At 52.4% G+C, this 16,433-nt stretch overlaps 7 protein-coding genes across 7 annotated transcripts; 4 read left to right on the top strand and 3 right to left on the bottom strand.

Moving 5' to 3' along the window:
- Positions 1–315: 315 nt before the first annotated feature.
- Positions 316–3,719, bottom strand: PFLUO_LOCUS2074 (uncharacterized protein; the record flags this gene model as incomplete). Its single annotated transcript, XM_073779177.1, has 2 exons — positions 316–834; positions 891–3,719. 2 exons carry the CDS (start codon positions 3,717–3,719, stop codon positions 316–318), a joined length of 3,348 nt encoding a protein of 1,115 aa, XP_073636158.1.
- A 2,710-nt stretch (positions 3,720–6,429) lies between these two features.
- PFLUO_LOCUS2075 (uncharacterized protein) lies at positions 6,430–7,302 on the top strand (the record flags this gene model as incomplete). The annotated part of the gene is made up of 1 exon (XM_073779179.1): positions 6,430–7,302. The coding sequence occupies one exon, from the start codon at positions 6,430–6,432 to the stop codon at positions 7,300–7,302; it is 873 nt and encodes a 290-aa protein (XP_073636159.1).
- Positions 7,303–7,669: 367 nt separating this feature from the next.
- PFLUO_LOCUS2076 (uncharacterized protein) lies at positions 7,670–8,980 on the top strand (the record flags this gene model as incomplete). The annotated part of the gene is made up of 1 exon (XM_073779180.1): positions 7,670–8,980. One exon carries the CDS (start codon positions 7,670–7,672, stop codon positions 8,978–8,980), a length of 1,311 nt encoding a protein of 436 aa, XP_073636160.1.
- Positions 8,981–9,087: 107 nt separating this feature from the next.
- Positions 9,088–9,621, bottom strand: PFLUO_LOCUS2077 (uncharacterized protein; the record flags this gene model as incomplete). The annotated part of the gene is made up of 1 exon (XM_073779181.1): positions 9,088–9,621. The coding sequence occupies one exon, from the start codon at positions 9,619–9,621 to the stop codon at positions 9,088–9,090; it is 534 nt and encodes a 177-aa protein (XP_073636161.1).
- Positions 9,622–11,795: 2,174 nt separating this feature from the next.
- Positions 11,796–12,460, bottom strand: PFLUO_LOCUS2078 (uncharacterized protein; the record flags this gene model as incomplete). Its single annotated transcript, XM_073779182.1, has 3 exons — positions 11,796–12,044; positions 12,106–12,364; positions 12,423–12,460. The coding sequence occupies 3 exons, from the start codon at positions 12,458–12,460 to the stop codon at positions 11,796–11,798; spliced, it is 546 nt and encodes a 181-aa protein (XP_073636162.1).
- Positions 12,461–13,478: 1,018 nt separating this feature from the next.
- On the top strand, positions 13,479–14,057 carry PFLUO_LOCUS2079 (uncharacterized protein; the record flags this gene model as incomplete). Its single annotated transcript, XM_073779183.1, has 1 exon — positions 13,479–14,057. The coding sequence occupies one exon, from the start codon at positions 13,479–13,481 to the stop codon at positions 14,055–14,057; it is 579 nt and encodes a 192-aa protein (XP_073636163.1).
- An 899-nt stretch (positions 14,058–14,956) lies between these two features.
- Positions 14,957–16,052, top strand: PFLUO_LOCUS2080 (uncharacterized protein; the record flags this gene model as incomplete). The annotated part of the gene is made up of 2 exons (XM_073779184.1): positions 14,957–15,518; positions 15,580–16,052. 2 exons carry the CDS (start codon positions 14,957–14,959, stop codon positions 16,050–16,052), a joined length of 1,035 nt encoding a protein of 344 aa, XP_073636164.1.
- Positions 16,053–16,433: the final 381 nt, after the last annotated feature.

Genomic DNA, 16,433 nt, shown 5'->3' on the forward strand with positions numbered 1-16,433 from the left:
TTCGGCCGCTTACCGTCCTTGCCGTCTTTTTATGGGAAACTTGTTGGCGAACCAAATTTGGGCTTTTGCATACATGTACGTGCGTCATTATTAATTGTGAATAGTTCTCAGAAAGCATCAGGATGTGTTAAATGAAATTTGTTCAGCTATTCCGAACAAGAACTGGAAATTTTGAATCTCATCGCAATATACTTACACCAAGCCAAACATCACAAAGGAAAACATGGAAAGATCAAGACATATTAGGGCTTGGAACACCAGAAAGCAGAAACATGCACGACAACATAATAATACAGACACAATAGACAGCGCTTATTACTTGCCTAGTCCCAGGGCATCCGTGACACCACCGAGTCCCAGGCCCTGAACCAATTTGTCCAAACCAAGCGAGCCAAGAATACCATCCAACAGGCCGCCCAAGCCAAGGCCGTCGAGCAGACGACCCAGCAGATTCAGAACACCAGTGAGCAACAAGCCCACCGCGGCAATGATCTGGAACAGCGGCTCGGAGAGCAGACCCCAGAGCGGGTTCAGTTCCTTCTTGGCATGAGGCATGTCGGCAACGCGCTTGCGGCCGTTGTCGATGGTCTTGACCACCGTCTCGGTCAGCTCCTTGAGCAGATCAGCCAGCTGGTACTCCTCCGGCGAAGCTTCGCTCGAGGCAGCGCGCGCCTTGGCGGTGGAGGCGATGCGACCATCGGGATCGAGAGCGCGGATGGCACCATTGCACTCTCCAAGGATGCGGCCGCCTTCTTCCAGAAGGGGCTTGACGTTCTCGACGAGCTTTTCTTCATCCAGCTCTTCCTTCGGGGTGCGGTCGGCTTTCTCGAGGTGCTGCAATGCCGATGTTAGTGGATGATTCGTGTTTTCTGGGGACCAAAGAAACTTACCTCGGTGATCATGTTGCAAACCGGCTTGACCTGTTCCAGGGTCTGGCGGAGGATGCCAGTCATCTTCTTGGCCAGCTCGCGGTCGTTCTCTGCCTTCTGCTCCTCCTCCGTAGGGCCCTCCGGCTCTTCCTCGGGGATGTTCTCGAGCAAAGTGCACTCTCCCAGCTTGTTGCCGTCGTTGTCAACAACAAAGCCGTTGTCGTCAATGGCCTTTCCAACCAAGGTAGCCAGGTTACCGTCGGTCAGCTTGCCGATGAGGTTACCGTCGGCATCGCGCACCTCACCCTCCTTGTTGACCTTGCGGCCGGACATGGGGTTGACATCGCGCTGCTTCTCCTCGGGCTCCCAGCGCTCAGCCTTGCCGATGGTGTTGCCGTTCTTGTCCATGACATCGCCGTCCTCATCGACCTTGCGACCCATGAGGCGCTTAGCATCGCCCTCGGTCAGACGTCCGATAATGCGATCGCCATCGACGACCACACCATCCTTGCCGACCTCTGCGTTGTCGAAGCCAAAGAACGGGCCCTCGGCCTTCTGCTCCTCGGCGCCGGGGATGAGCTCGGCGCGGCCGACGACCTTGCCATTGTCACCCCAGACCTGGCCCTTGCCGTCAACCTTGCGGCCAGCCAGTCGCTTGTCACCCTCGACAATGCGGCCAACGACAGCGCCAGTGGCAGGGTCCACGACGTTGCCCATCTTGTTGACGACCTTGCCTTCGAGAGCGGACAGGTCATCCTCCTCGGGGGCTTCCTCCTCGGGTTGCTCGTACGGCTCAGCACGGCCCTTGACGTTGCCGTACTTGTCGGTGATTTCTCCATCTTCATCGACAGCACGACCCCGCAGCTTCTTGGGGTCGCCTTCGGTGAGCTGGCCGACAATAGTGCCGTCTTCGTCTTCAACGAATCCGTCCTTGTTGACAACGAGGCTCTCCATGCCGGCGAACGGACCTTCTTCCTTGCTCTCGCGCTCGTCCTCGGGAATGAGCTCGACGCGACCAACCTTCTTCTTGCCGTCGTAGATCTCGCCATCCTCGATCTTCTTGCCAACCAGCTCCTTCGGGTTACCCTCGACGACACGTCCGATGGGGAATCCCTCAGAGCCGATGACAAAACCGGCCTTGTTGCAGGAGAGGCCGTTCAGGGAAGAGAGATCAATAGGCTCCTCCTCCTGTTCCTCGGGCTCCTCATATCGCTCAGCCCGCCCAAGGACATTACCATTGCGATCGAGGACTTCACCGTCTTCATCAACGGCACGGCCAATCAGCTTCTTCGCATCTCCCTCAACAAGTTTACCGACGCGAGTCTGGTTCTCGTCTTCGACCCAGCCCTCCTTGCCAACGACAAGACCCTCAAGGCCTGAGAACGGTCCTTCTTCGTCGTTGTCGTCTTCAACAGGGAGCGCCTTCGCCTTGCCGATCACGTTGCCGCGGTTGTCCCAGAACTGGCCTTTGTCGTCCAGCGTCGCGCCCATCTTGGACAGCTTCTTGGGGTCGCCTTCGGTGACCTCGCCGACGGGCTTGCCGGATTCTTGGTCGACGATGTAGCCGCGCTTGTTGCACTTCAGGCCCTCGAGGGTCTCGATTCCTGGGATTCGCTGCTCGGCTTCTTCGGCGGCATCTTCGGCTGTGTCCTGGGCGTCTTCCGCAGTCTCTTCGGCGGTGTCCTGGGCGTCTTCCGCGGTCTCTTCGGCGGTTGCCTTGGCGTCTTCGCCGGTCTCTTCGGCAGTGTCCTTGGCGTCCTCGGCGGCGTCTTCCGCGGTGTCCTTGGCGTCATCAGCGTCAGGGATGCCATCCTGCGCATCTTCAAACTGATCTTCAGCGTCGCCCTTGGCATCGTCAGCCTCCTCCGTGGCATCATTGGCAGCTTCTTCAATGGCCTTCTGCTGCTCTTCGACCGGGACCAGATCCGCGCGGCCAATAGCATCGCCATCGTCGTCGACAATCTCGCCTTCGTCGTTGAGAGTGTATCCGATCAGATCCTCTGGATTGCCCTCGACAATCTGACCGACGACATTGCCGGCGGCGTTCTTGATCACGCCGCCCTCGGAGATAGGCAGGCCCTCCAGCTGAGCGAGGTCCGTAACCAGGTCCTTGGCATCGCCGAGCTTCGATTGGGCGTCCTCGGGAGCATTCTTGGCCTGGTCGACAGCGTCGTTGAGGAGGTCCACACGGCCAATGAGGTCGCCCTCCTCGTCCAAGATCTCGCCATCATCGCCAACGGTCTGGCCAACCAGGTCCTCGGGATCACCTTCGACCACTTCACCCAGGGGGTTACCGTCCTGGCCTAGGATTTGGCCACCATCTCCGACCTCGAGACCCTTGAGCGCGGACAGGTCCAGAGGCAGGTTGTCGGTGGCAGCTTCGGCACCATCCTGGACGGTATCCTTTGCATTGCCGGCTTCATCCTGTGCCTTGCCGGCGACATCGTTGGCCTTGCCGGCGGTATCTTTGGCGGTATCTTTGGCCTTGCCGGCGGTATCGTTGGCGGTATCTTTTGCCTTGCTGGTCAGCCCCGACGCAGCACGAGTCGTCGAGCTGGACGCCTGAGACGCGGTGTCGTCAGCTTGAGAGCTAGGAAGACGCTGCTCCGAGCGATCAAGCTTCTTCTTCGACTTGGGCGATGGGGTCTCGGGCACCGATGCCTCTTCGCCGTCGGGGATGGGTGCGGGCTCCTTCTTGCGCAGCGGAGTCTTCTTGACGGACTTGGGGGTTGTGTCGGCTTTGCTCGAGGCGGCGCTGGAGGCAGAGTCCTTGCGTGACTTGGCGACCGAGTTACCGGTCTTCTGGCCGAGCTTGGGGGGTGCTGTGTTGTTCACTGAGGGAGACGCCATCTTGCTTCAACTGTTTTGGCGTGGGTTGAGTATGTATGGGATAGTCGTGATGAGCTCGTGAGAGAGAGAGAGAGAGAGTTGATGGTAAAGCGTAAAACGTAGAGTTCGTGAGAGTGCGTGAGGTGTTTAGATGATGGGTAGATAGAATCGTGTAGATAGAATCGTGGTGAGATGTAGAGGAATTATTACAGTATCCGAGATAAGAGGAGTGTAAAAGGTATTGGAGTAGAGAAATAAGAAAGACAAAAAAAGAAAAGTCTGAACTTGATATAGCAACCCAACCATCCCGGGAAGGGCGATGCTATATAGCTACACAAGAGGGCAAGCCTCACCGCTACGTCATACGATACTGATATCATCTCCGCCTGCTCTCACGACGGGGCGTGGGACAATCCAGATTGTGCTTCTCTGCATGCTGCACCGTGCCAGGACTGGGGGACGTTGCGCCACCCCGCCACACCGACCGGGCGAGTCGCATCATTGGTATCATCATTGCGGGTCAGGATGTGATTAACCGATGCGCCTAGCCAGAGATGAGCTGGGGAAACGCCACATGTCTTCGCGAATGAGCGTGGACGAGGGTTAACGGTGTGGCTACGGCCAGCTAGCGTGTGGACTCCTCGGATGGGAAGTGGAGCACGGTATAGTAGTCCAATTTCTATCTGTACTATACGCAATGGGCAAGTCTCTAGATGTACTATCTGATTGAACTAAAAGCGCAGTTTGTAGGATCTGGAGTGGTGGTGATATCTTACTCGTACACCCCAGATATCAACAAGAAACACAATAACTACAAGAACGCAAGACTTCTCCTCACTCGTTCGGTGGTGCGGGTGCCAAGTCACTGCAACATGACAGGTTATCCGGATGTTGCGATCCATGGAACCCCTGCGACTCCATCAATATCAAACACGGCTCGACTAATCAGCGTCTGCAACGCGAGGCCCCTGCCCTGATTTTGCCCCCGATGGGTCTCGCAGGGCTGTCACGGTCCTGTCGCTGGCCTGCCCTGTAGCTGCCCTGGCCTGTCCCAAATTAATTGTTCGTGGTCGAGGGAACACGGGGTCATCATTACATCAGGATCGAACCGCGATCGAGCCAACCTGTTGAGCCAGTCGGCCAACCAGGCAATACGAAACTGTAACCTGGGATTTCCCCCCCTTTCCCCTCTTCAGGCACTCCCGATACACGAGAAGCACAAGAGGAAGATTAGATTAACTATGACGATATCTCCTCAGCCACAGCTGATACTATGCGTGCCACCGCGATATCCACCGAGAAGAGCACAGGGCACCGCAACGATCGCAAATCGACCAGGATCACCCTAACCCGTGTCGCTAGCCGGTGGAGCAAGACGAGTTATCGTGCTTCCGGATAGTTGGCCGGGGATGAGATCATGGCCGATCGCCCGATTCATCATTTTTAATCTATTAAAGTGGAGAGCGCAGCCACACAGGTCATCCCGAGCGGCAGCCGATATCATTGGAGAGATTCGACCTGGCTCTACCATACAACTTGCTTGCGGGCAGGCAGGATGTTTTATTTTGGGGTATGCCGGGACAAGTTATCGGTGCTGTGCCACAGCTCGTGGCTCACGATGACGTGGGGTGACCAGACAGCGACCAAACATAGTTCCCGGGCTAAGGCATCCCCGCAGCTGAAACATTCGAGAATGGCACTAGAGGTCTTGCATTGATTATTGAGATCACACCTGTATATGCGCGTTTAGTGCCTGTTCGTGAGATAGTCCAATTCCGCTAGAAAAAAAGATCCGTCCAGAAGATACCTACCGCTCTCTCCGGGTGGGTTACTAGTGAGAACAGACTAAGTTTGACACTTAACGGTTTCACGATGATCGATCAGGGTTGGCGCCGATTCGCATCGATTACCTGCGGACATGACGTCAGGCAAGCAGAGATTTTATCTACAAGAGTGAACCGTATGAAACGACTCAGGGCGCGATCAACCGTGAGATCGAATTACCCAATGTAGCAGGAGTTTTATATTACTTGCTAGCCCAAACCTTGATTGATCGCATCGGAGAATTTCTTAGCGCATCATTAGCAGCCCCGAGAATTAGGCCACTAAGCCCCTTCCCACTACTCACCATAGCTAATATTTTGTTTTGTCGAATTCACCAAGTCATTTGAATCGAAGGTTTTTTACTAGGTATTATCGGAATTAGTCTGATAGGCATTCATTCGAGGCAAACCTAGCAGAAGCGGTCGGCCTATTATCCAGTCGGAATCTCTAGGTGCGTCGTGGTTCAGGTGTTCTTCGTTTCTTCAGGGGTCTCCCGTTGTTTTGCAGAACGCTAGTGACTAGCTCAGGAACCCATAGTCGTTAAGCTTCTCCTGCTGAACACCATATTTAACCTAATGAGTTGGATGAGTAAACGACATAATGGAGATGCCGAGGTTCATCAGACCAGCAGCCATATCATTCGCTGATGCGCCTTCGTTCCTCCCAACGACCCCACTTGCGGCCGCTCCCCAACGAACCTGCACCCAATGCTGTAGAATCTGCTCATGAGGATAGTCGCCTTGCGCTCTGCCACGAAATTGATCTGTCTATCGCTTGTCTTCCTCTAGATAGCACAGAGAAGAGAGCAACGCGTACATATCGCGTCTTGTGCTACTAAAACTGATGTTGAGGGAATCCGTCCACCTCCCTGCCAGTCGCGATCACTCCACAATTCACACCTACCACAATGGCTCCGCAGCCACTGCCATTTCCCGGCTTCAGCCCGATAACTGACCGGGTATATCTTCGCAATGGGCAGGAGAAGGCCCGGCGTGCCCCGGCAGACGAGCCAACGACCATCATCATTTTTGGATGGGGCGACGGCATGCCGAAACACGTCTCCAAATATGCCGATGGCTACCATGAGCTCTATCCATGCGCCAGGATCATCGTTGTCATATCGGGGACATTCCAGGCGTCGAACCAACCCCTCGAATCTAGGATTGAAGCCATGATGCCGGTCATTGACTTGGTGTTCCCAACTCCAGCGGGCGACGGCACCGAGCAGGAGCGCGTCCTCTTGCATGCCATGTCAAATACTGGCGGGATCTTCATGGCTGCCTCTGTCGCCGCATATCAGCAGCGACACGGCGCCGACAAGAAGTTTCCTCACAAGCTACTCGTCTGCGACTCCACGCCGGGCAGTTTGGACTTTGCATCCCAAGTTGGTCGCTGGTCGCGAGCAATGGCAGTTGGAACGTCGAAATACTTCCCCTGGCCCTTTTGTGTCACCCAGGGCCTGTGGTATTCCTTCCTCTGGGCGAATTGGGGATGGGAACAACTGCGCGGCTCCGAGCCGTCGGGTGTTTGGGCCACGAGGGTAATGATGGATCACTCAATCGCGACAACCGATTGTACGAGGCTCTACCTTTACTCCAAGGAAGACGAGATCATTGGCTGGGAGGATCTGGAGCAGAATGTTGCGAGGGTCAAGGCCGGGGGCTACTCGGTCGATCTGGAGATGTTCGAGGGCTCGCCGCATGTCGGACACATGAGGCTGCACCCTGAACAATATTGGAGTAAAATTTCGAATAGCTGGAAAGCGGCGCATGGTATATAATACATCGGACCTGTTAGACTATCTTAGATAGCGTTATATTTAATTCCCATCGACCAGCTGGTTGATAATGTCATTGCGGAAACGACCTTCAGAAGTCTTGTTACTCCCAAATATATTGCTTTCTGCTGGGCCTTTCGGGATATGTATACATCGTCCTTCTGACATTCTCTTATAGCAGATACTCTCTATACGATATAGGCCGTTCGCATCTGTAGCCTCACAGATGATTGTGGGGCCCCACGCCCTTCCCGCGACACGCGAGACGCACCCCCTCCGCACTTCGATTTTCCATATTCTCTTCACACCGGCATTTATTTTCAGTCCATATTGTACCAGACAACCTAGAAGCATTATCTTTAATTGCATAATGCACCAAGCCGCCCGCCCGATCAACCATGAACTAACGGAATTGGCACGCGAGCTCGACACCGTACCTGTCGAAGATCTTCCGGATGGAGGCGTGAGTCTGGCCTTCCCTGAGGGCGGCCGGGATGCCTGGACCTGTCTATTGGGGTCATTCCTGATCCTCTTCCCTTCTTTTGGATTCCAGACGGCAGTTGGAGTAGTCCAAGATTATATCAGCACTCACCAGCTCGCTGACTACAGCGTTCGTGATGTGGGCATGATCACTGCGGTCTTGGTCTTCTTGACTCTCTTCCTTGGGGTTCAAGTCGGGCCACTGTTTGATCGATATGGACCACGCGGCCTATTGATCTGTGGATCGCTCGCCAGTTTTTCGTCCTACATGCTTCTTGCGCAATGCTCCAAGTACTGGCATTTTATGCTTTGCCTCAGTATCCTTGGTGGTATTTCTTCTGCGGTTGTGACTACTGTCGCCATCGCCGCCCTCAGTCACTGGTTCTACCGACGCCGTGCGCTTGCATCCGGAATCTGTATGGCAGGCTCCTCAGCTGGCGGGGCCATCATCCCACTGGTCCTGCGAACACTTCTCCAGAAGTACGGCTGGACATGGTCAATCCGGATTATTGCCTTTATGGCCTTGGCCTGTTACGCCACCGGGATAATGCTCGTAAAGGGACGGCTGCCAATCAGTACGCAAAGTCGAGCACTTATTGACTTCCGGGCATTCAAGTCGCCGCGACTCTGCTTTCTCGCTGTCGCTGTATTTGCCTTTGAATTTATCATTTTTGGATGCGCTGCGCTGCTGCCCACCTATGTCCGCTACACCGGTCTGTCACTTGACGTCCAATTCTACTCGCTCACGGTTCTGAACAGCATGAGCCTTGTCGGAAGGATTATTCCAGGTTTTGCAGCGGACCAGATTGGCCGCTTTAACATTCTCCTGTCATTGGTGGTGATTACCTTGGTGGTCATGGCGGGCGTCTGGTTGCCCTTTGGAGCGCACAACGAAGCCACCCTTTATGCTGTTGTGGCTATCTATGGGTTTGGGTCTGGTGGGTGGGTTTCTCTTGCTCCGGTTTGTGCAGGCCAGCTCTGTCGTACGGAAGAATACGGTCGTTTCTACGGTACTATTTACTGCGTGGCAGCGTTTGGGGTTTTGTTGACTGTCCCAATTGGAGGAGAGTTGATTCAATCGACCACGCCTAAAGCTCTTGTGGGATTTTACTCTGCGGTGCTATTCATTGGGTTGGTGAGCATTACCCTGTCTCGTTGGGCAGTTTTGGATTGGAATTGGAAATGGAAGGTAAAGGTGTAAACGGTGGAGGAACTGTCGGACTTGTAGTTGAAGCTCAGAACAAGAAAGGTCCAAATATATCCAGTTCAAATACTCTTTCTCAGGCACATGAATAGAAACGCCTCCGTCTACCTCCCTAGAATTTTATCTCTGTGCTTAAATCGTCCATCCCGCTTAATCTGCCCATGGAAATCCTTTGCCCAGTGCAAATGATAAGAATCCCCTAGCTCTGTGAACAACTTGACAGACGTCTCCTGATCCTCCAAATTCTCAGAGTGATTGAACGGCGAGTACAAATATCGTTTCTGGGTATCGGGCATTTTCTTATCCCAGCCCTTGTCTACTGCGTGTCGCGCAACCCCAATTGCTTTGGTGTCTGTCGCATATGCTTGCGGGGTGTCTCGAAAGATGTTGCGGGGTATTTGGTCGAGAAGAAGAATCAGAGCCAGAGCCCCTTCACCACTTCCGGTGTCTTTCCATTCATCTAGAGTGCCGTTTCTCGCTGCTTCGTAGCAGTCGCCTAGGTGCGTCCGCACGTAGGCGTCGTCTGTAGGACTGCCGTACCAGAAGGACTTTGGTTTCAGATAGTCGGCGGATGATTTAGGACCGAACCAAAAGTCAAGAACTTTGTCGTAGCTTTTGATTGTCATGATCCGTTTCATTGAGGTGGTAGGTAGCTTAGGAAATATTACGGTCGATGTACGGTCGACTCTCTGTCGCGTGACGTCATCTCGCTGGCCGCTAGATGCCCGAGCCGTCTTACGAGTATATCGTGCTCTTGTAGTCGAGTATGCCTTCCAGTTCTCACAAATTGGTTCAAATTCTCTAATATCAGCCCCACCAGTTAGGAATTTTTGACTGCGGCTCCACAAATTGCAGTGCCAAATCTTGACTCGAATGCCAGGCTAAATGGTAGTGCATGAGCCAGGAGCTGGGACACTGTTGGCTTGCTGAGATGAATAGTGGAATACAATTCCTGCCTACCCTGGGGTTTCATTTTCAAATGCGATAACAAGATTTCCATCGTAGCCGTGTCTCGCCGGGGAGGGTTGTTGCCCTGACAGCCTGATCTGTATACAGACCGATGCTTGCACAGACTCATGACCCTGCATTCTTGTTAAATCCCACTCATTCGTCGGAAAGCGGCATTGGAAACGATCCATCCATCGCCAGAGACTCCTTCTCCGCTCAGTGGCTTCCCATCACCACTCGCCAGATTGCTTAAAAACTTCCCCAATTCCTTAGTAGGCGATGTCTCCTTGGACAAGGTGCGGGCAACAGGCAAGAGAACATTACGGACCAGCTTTTTTCCAAAAGTCTGCTGATCCGGTCGTTGCAGCACATGTTCCTCCACTCTTGTATCAAGATGATGGTCAATTAAGGTGGGCCTAACAGAGTATGGCCTGAGACCGGGGTACTTGTGGGATAAGTCGATCAGAGCGGATTCGCATTGGCCTTTGATGCGGCCGAAGAAAGGCGTGAACCTCCCTGGTTTCTGGGTCGCCTGAATTTGAAATTAGCTATCGGTAGCCCATATCAAGTTTAGGACTCGAGAATCGTTACCCCTTCTCCAGATACGTAAACAAAATTGAAGGAATCAGATAGCCCCGCGAAGGCCTTTGCGGCGGCCAAGGGATAGTCAAGGGTGATTTTCACATATTCTCTGTTCATACGTCAGAAATGTTCCATGCTTGCTGTTGATGAATAAAAGGCCAGAAACAAGCAAACTTACTCTTTCGATACCTGTGTTTGAGATATGCCCTGGGCCCAAATACAACCATCGGTACCTTTAAGCTTCTCTAGCAAGTCGGCAGGGTATTGAGTGAAGTCCTGGTGTATTATGACGGTAACATTGGGTCGATTTTCTGCCATCGGAACAGGGCCTCTGCTAAGAATGAACAGGTGTGAGACTTGTTTAGCAGGTAACGAGAGAATATGCGATAGACCGGCCGACCCAATGAGGCCTGTTGCTCCTGTTAATATGAGACGCATTTCGTCAAAATGTACATGTCCAAGTTGCTGAGGGAGGATGGGACACAATAATCAGCAAAGATTGGATGTGGTTAAGAACGATCGAGGATATTCAATTATATTCGTGGCTCCCACTCCGTTTTATTCGGAATTTGCCTTTTGTCTCATACCCATTAAGGCCGTCGGAGGGTGGGGGGGAGCTTTGCTTACATGCGCTAGCCTCATTTAGTTAGAGTGGCGGTGTCCATCAGCCAATGAATGTGTGATCGAAGCTCAGCTCAGTCTATCCCTGCCGCTTTTTATACGGTGCGGCAGGAGCGTTTGGTCCTAAAACGCCGTTCTTTTCATGCAAGATCCCGGGAAAGGGCGACGCAACAAGCAAGAAAACAAATTGGACCAACTATCAAAGAATCTCACGAGGTCTACTCGAAAATTGCCGACATGGACGTAACTGTAAAATCCAGCACATATTGGCTCCCTTTTTCCATTGGAGATTCACATAAGTCTTTTCCATGGCTTCACATTTTGCTTGGCATTCTCATGCCTCCATCCAGCCGGAGCACGACACCATTAAGCATGATATTCTCTATGCTCTGTATGACCAACTGGGCGAACTCATGGGGCTGTCCGGGTCTCACTATTCATAATCAGTAACCATTACTCTGTCGACGGGATGGGATAATCCTACATGGAAATTCCATGACTCTAGTCAAGCTTGCGCGAACCTTGTCCGACATCACCGAGGTCATCCTTGACTCAAAAAGACTAGGTGCAACTGTGACAACTCGGATCCCGTATCGAGCAAGATCTCTTGTCAGGGGCAGGGTGAGAGATGCGATGGCACCCTTGGAAGCACTGTACGCAACTAAAGCACATTGTCAATATTTTCGAGGACACTCGAGAGAGGAGAATTACCCTGGCCAGGTTGGCCGTCAAATGCAGCTGACGACGCTACCATGATGACGATTCCACGTTCACCGTCCTCCCCTACTGGTGTGGTTTTGGCCATGTGAGGGAGACATTGACGAACGAGGTCGATAGTCCCTCGGACGTTCACGTTCATAACAAATTCGAAATCGTCAAGGCTAAAGGGGTTTCCGTCGCGGTCAAGAATCTAGACATCGGATCAATCTGCAGTTCTGGATTCAATCGGTTGGGGGTGTACAGAAACACACCTTTGCTGGAGAAGAAACACCTGCGCCTGCAATTACGCCTCCAATCTCCTTTCCGGTTTCTTTGGACCAGGCTAGAGCCCCTTTGACAGCAGCGGCAATGCTTTCCGTCTCTAGGACATCGGTTTCAAAGAACTTGGACTTCTCTTCTCCGATCTCTTTCACGAGCTCCTCAGCAAGTTCTGCATTCATGTCCAGAATGGCGACATAGCCACCACGGCGACATATGTCCTGTGCACATGCTCGGCCAAGGCCGGAAGCTCTGCAAAGTGATGCATCCGTCAGCCCTTGCAGTTCACGTTGGGTAGGCTAGCACATACCCTCCAGAAATGACAAAAGTTCTACCCTCGACCTTCATGGTGAGTTAAACAAGTGTTATATTGGCGGGGATAACGCAAGCACCTTTCGAAGACAATCAGCTTGTCGTTAGCCTGACTTTACCGAGGCCCAGGGCACCTGATCCACATTTCTGTACCGATCTTGGTTAGCGTCTGTCCGCTGGGGCTTCAAGCCTGGTCACGTGGTCGTGGCGGGAACATACACACAGCACAATGTCTGGCGCCTCGTTAGCCGCGGGGCATGGAATATGACGTTGGATTTTTGGGCCTAGAAAAGTGGGCTTATTGCTTAATCTGCACCTCTTGGGCGAAAAGACCAGTACAAAACATGGTATGTCCGAGAATATCCATAATTTGAGGGTCTAGGAGATATGTCCAATATGTTGCCATTAACAGCAACTTCTAAAATTGGGGCCCAGCACATCATAATTTGATAGTGACCGCTGGAAAGCGGTAGAAATACGACAAAACAAAGCAGGGGACTCACGTGAGGGATGCGACTACGGGTCTCATTTTAAATCAGACTCATCTAGAGCGAATCGCGTCGCGCTGATTCTCATTCTCTTTTTCCCCCTCTCGAAGCATATGCGTGAAATGAAGGACAAGTTTCTCGGCTGCTTATCTGATTTGGAAAATTAAAATCGGCCATTTTCCCAAGACATTCTCCAAAATATGACATCTTGGTTAATACCACGCCTCTTGCTACCTGGATTTACATGGCCTGACGACACTCGGCCAATCGCAAACGGACAAATACCATCGACGCCTCGACCAACAAATCCCCAACTCCGTCGTTTTTGGGGCTTCTTGCATAAGCACGTGAGACGATTCTCTCGATCATATTGCAGTTGGGTTGGGATCCCTTACGACAATCAGATTGCTCAGCTTCCATTTGGGCTTATATTGAAATGGTCCGATGGCACGCGGATAGAGGAGGTTCTCTCCATGCAAGTCGCCAGAAGGGCCGGCTTTCCGGTACCGCGAGTGATATGTTATGGAGAGCATTCCGACACACCGCATGCACCGGTTTCCATTCTGATGACTCGCATTCCTGGTCGAGAGCTGGGCCAAGCTTACGAGACCTTAAGTATGGAAGAGAAGAAGTCGATTTTACATGAGCTTAAAACCTATTTGGAGGTGATGCGCGGGTGGTCGAATCCATGGGGCAATAGCAGGATTTGCTCTCTGCTAGGAACTGCCATCAGAAGTGTTCGCGTTCCTAACCACCTTCTCGGCCCATTCGAGTCTGAGGAGGAACTCAACGAATACCTTATACAGCCTTCTTGGTCGGGTGGTTTTGAATCAGATTCCGCATATCACCAAGCTCACGACGTTGCTAAAGACATGAAGAAATTACCGCACCGCGTTGTTTTCACCCATGGCGATCTTAAACCCCATAATATCTTGATAATGGGGGGCCGGATCACAGGCTTCCTTGACTGGGAATCGGCAGGCTGGTATCCAGAATACTGGGACTTCACTACAGCATTGCGATTCACGCGGGAGGATTTCTGGTGGTATAACTTTGTTATCGACCTTGGGGGCGGCGCGTATTTGGCGGAACTGAAATGTGAACGTGCACTGGCCGCTTTGACAAGCTCTTCGTATTACTGGTGATGCCGGGGGTTTTCTGTTCAATTGTACTCATTCTCAAAAAACTATGTCTTACTCGGGCTTTCCCTGGGTAAATGATTCTCTTTGAATAAAAGGATCCCTTGCCAGAACTATCGCATAGACACAAGGCCCCTGTCGCCCGCATCATTGAATGGCCTGAATCTAGCCGCTGGGGCCGAAACGGCCAGACAAATAAGTGTCAAAAATGGAAGCTGCGAGCTCCGTGTGAGGGTCTCACTCAAGCATCGAGGTGGAGGGCGTGTCCCAGAAATGAGTAAGCAATATCAGAAGAACTATCCTTGACTCTAGATACAAGACGTAGCGCGAGGAAGCAAAAGAAAGGCGCTTCCTTGCGTTCAGGGTAACCCAAATAAGCTATGTGGGTCCGCCATCGCGTGTGTCTGACCACGCTCAGCTACTCTCAGCTGGGAACCCCACGGCGCCTGTCTGATAATAATAAGGATGGCGCCCGGTCCAGCAGCCAGCCAGCCGCGCTCACACCGCATTTTGACTACAATTTAAATTCCTGCGAACAAGGGATTCCTCAACGCACATCTATCACGACAACCGCCCATAATGAATCACAATCATTCCAATTATCAAGTCCGCCTTGATTTCATTCATGGCTTATTGAGGGAAAAGTTTGATCTGCCGGCACGTGTCTCGGGAAGGAATGAATGTTGAACTCTGCTAAAGAGGCCTGCCAGGAGAATACCAAAGTTGAACCAATCGCCTATGACCCTGAGTGCCCCTTTAAATACAACAACTTTGTCTATCGCATCTCTCTGCCGTCTCCTCTTGACAAGGGAAATGGAGCCTGCCAGAGCCAGCCTGGCTGTGTTGCTATTCCTTCCGGGAGCAGTGAATTGATTATTCGTCTTACAAATTCCGACGCCGCAGGCATGGGAGCCGCGAATCGTGTTGAAAATGAAGTTGCCATGATAACTCTTGCCGCGGCTGCGTTAGACCCCATTTTCAAGCCCCACGTTGTGCCCCGCCTCTATGGCTGGGTCGGGAGCACGTCCAAGCAGGGAGAGCGCCAGCAAGGTTGGATCCTCCAGGAGCTCATGCCAGGCACACCTCTAGACGAAAAGCTGGAGGGCATGGGACTCGAGGAGAAGAAAAAGATCTTCGCACAGATCGCAAAGCTCCTCAAAGGGCTTCAAGACTTTCCGCTACCAGCTTCCATCACCCAATTCGGAGGTCTCACCTTTGACAACGAGGGCAATATTATCAGCGCTCCAATGACTAGCACCGGCATCGGACCTTGGCCCTCATATGAGGCCGCATTCAAAGAACGGCTTGAGCAAGCTCTCAGGAAAGCCGACGAGAACTCCTACATCCAGGGCTGGCACGCGAACGGCGTCCGGGCCCGGCTAGAGGCCTTTGTGGAGCGAGGGCTCCCAGCATCCTTCGAGCCGCTCGAGTCGCGCGACCAGAAGGTAATTGTTCACGCGGACTTCAGTAAGTATCTATCTCTCTTGCCTCGCTCTAACCGCTCGTCCTCATACGTGCTTTCTCGCAGCGCCCAACAACCTCTTGTTCGACGCCTCCACGGGTCACATCACGGGGCTAATTGACTACGACTTCTCGTGCATTCTTCATCCGTCGTACGAGTTTCTACGCTCCTTTGATGGAGTTGGGGGCCAGTTTCGCGGCTGGTCCGGCATCGAGGGCCGTGAGCAAAAGGCGCTCAAGGAAGCTAAGCTACACGGCTTCCAGGACCCTCTTCCGGATGACAAGGACGGCGACAGTGGTGTACAGTGGAATGTTGCCAAGGCCTGGGAGGACGAGCTAGAGAAGGCGGGTTGCAAGCGCCCGATGACAATACCGGGGATCGACAAGGTGGCCGACGTCGATGCCCTGCTTGGCTCCATTCTGCCCTGGCGCGTGACCAATTCCGACATTCTGAGGAGGCAAACTGACGAGGTCATTCGAAACTGCCGGGATGAGAATGAGGGGGTGCTGATTCAGATTCTGGAGCACAACGGGTTTTAGAGCTATTGACAGAATTCACTGCGGTACGAGCTAAGTATTAGGCGAACGAAATTCATACCTATTCCCAGGTACTCTCTCGAGCCTCCCACGGCGCCACGTACTTACCCAGCGTTTCAGCCGAGAGGAATGACTTTAGGCCATGATATTTCAAAAGAAGTAATAGATTTCCCTAATTTAAACCCAATTAAACTAGTTTAGAGACTTTTGAAATTAAAAATCTTTAAACTATATCCTAAATCAGTTAATATAGGGCAATCAGAGGCTAATTAGGAGTTCTTTGAGGCTTATATCTATCAGTCGTAGGATGCTTTAGATTAGGGGACTGTTTCTATACTTACTAGCATCTAGTTTAGATAGTAGATACTTAATCTTAGGATACCT

Source organism: Penicillium psychrofluorescens (assembly GCF_964197705.1).
Source record: "Penicillium psychrofluorescens genome assembly, chromosome: 1".
Taxonomy (NCBI): Eukaryota; Fungi; Ascomycota; class Eurotiomycetes; order Eurotiales; family Aspergillaceae; genus Penicillium; species Penicillium psychrofluorescens.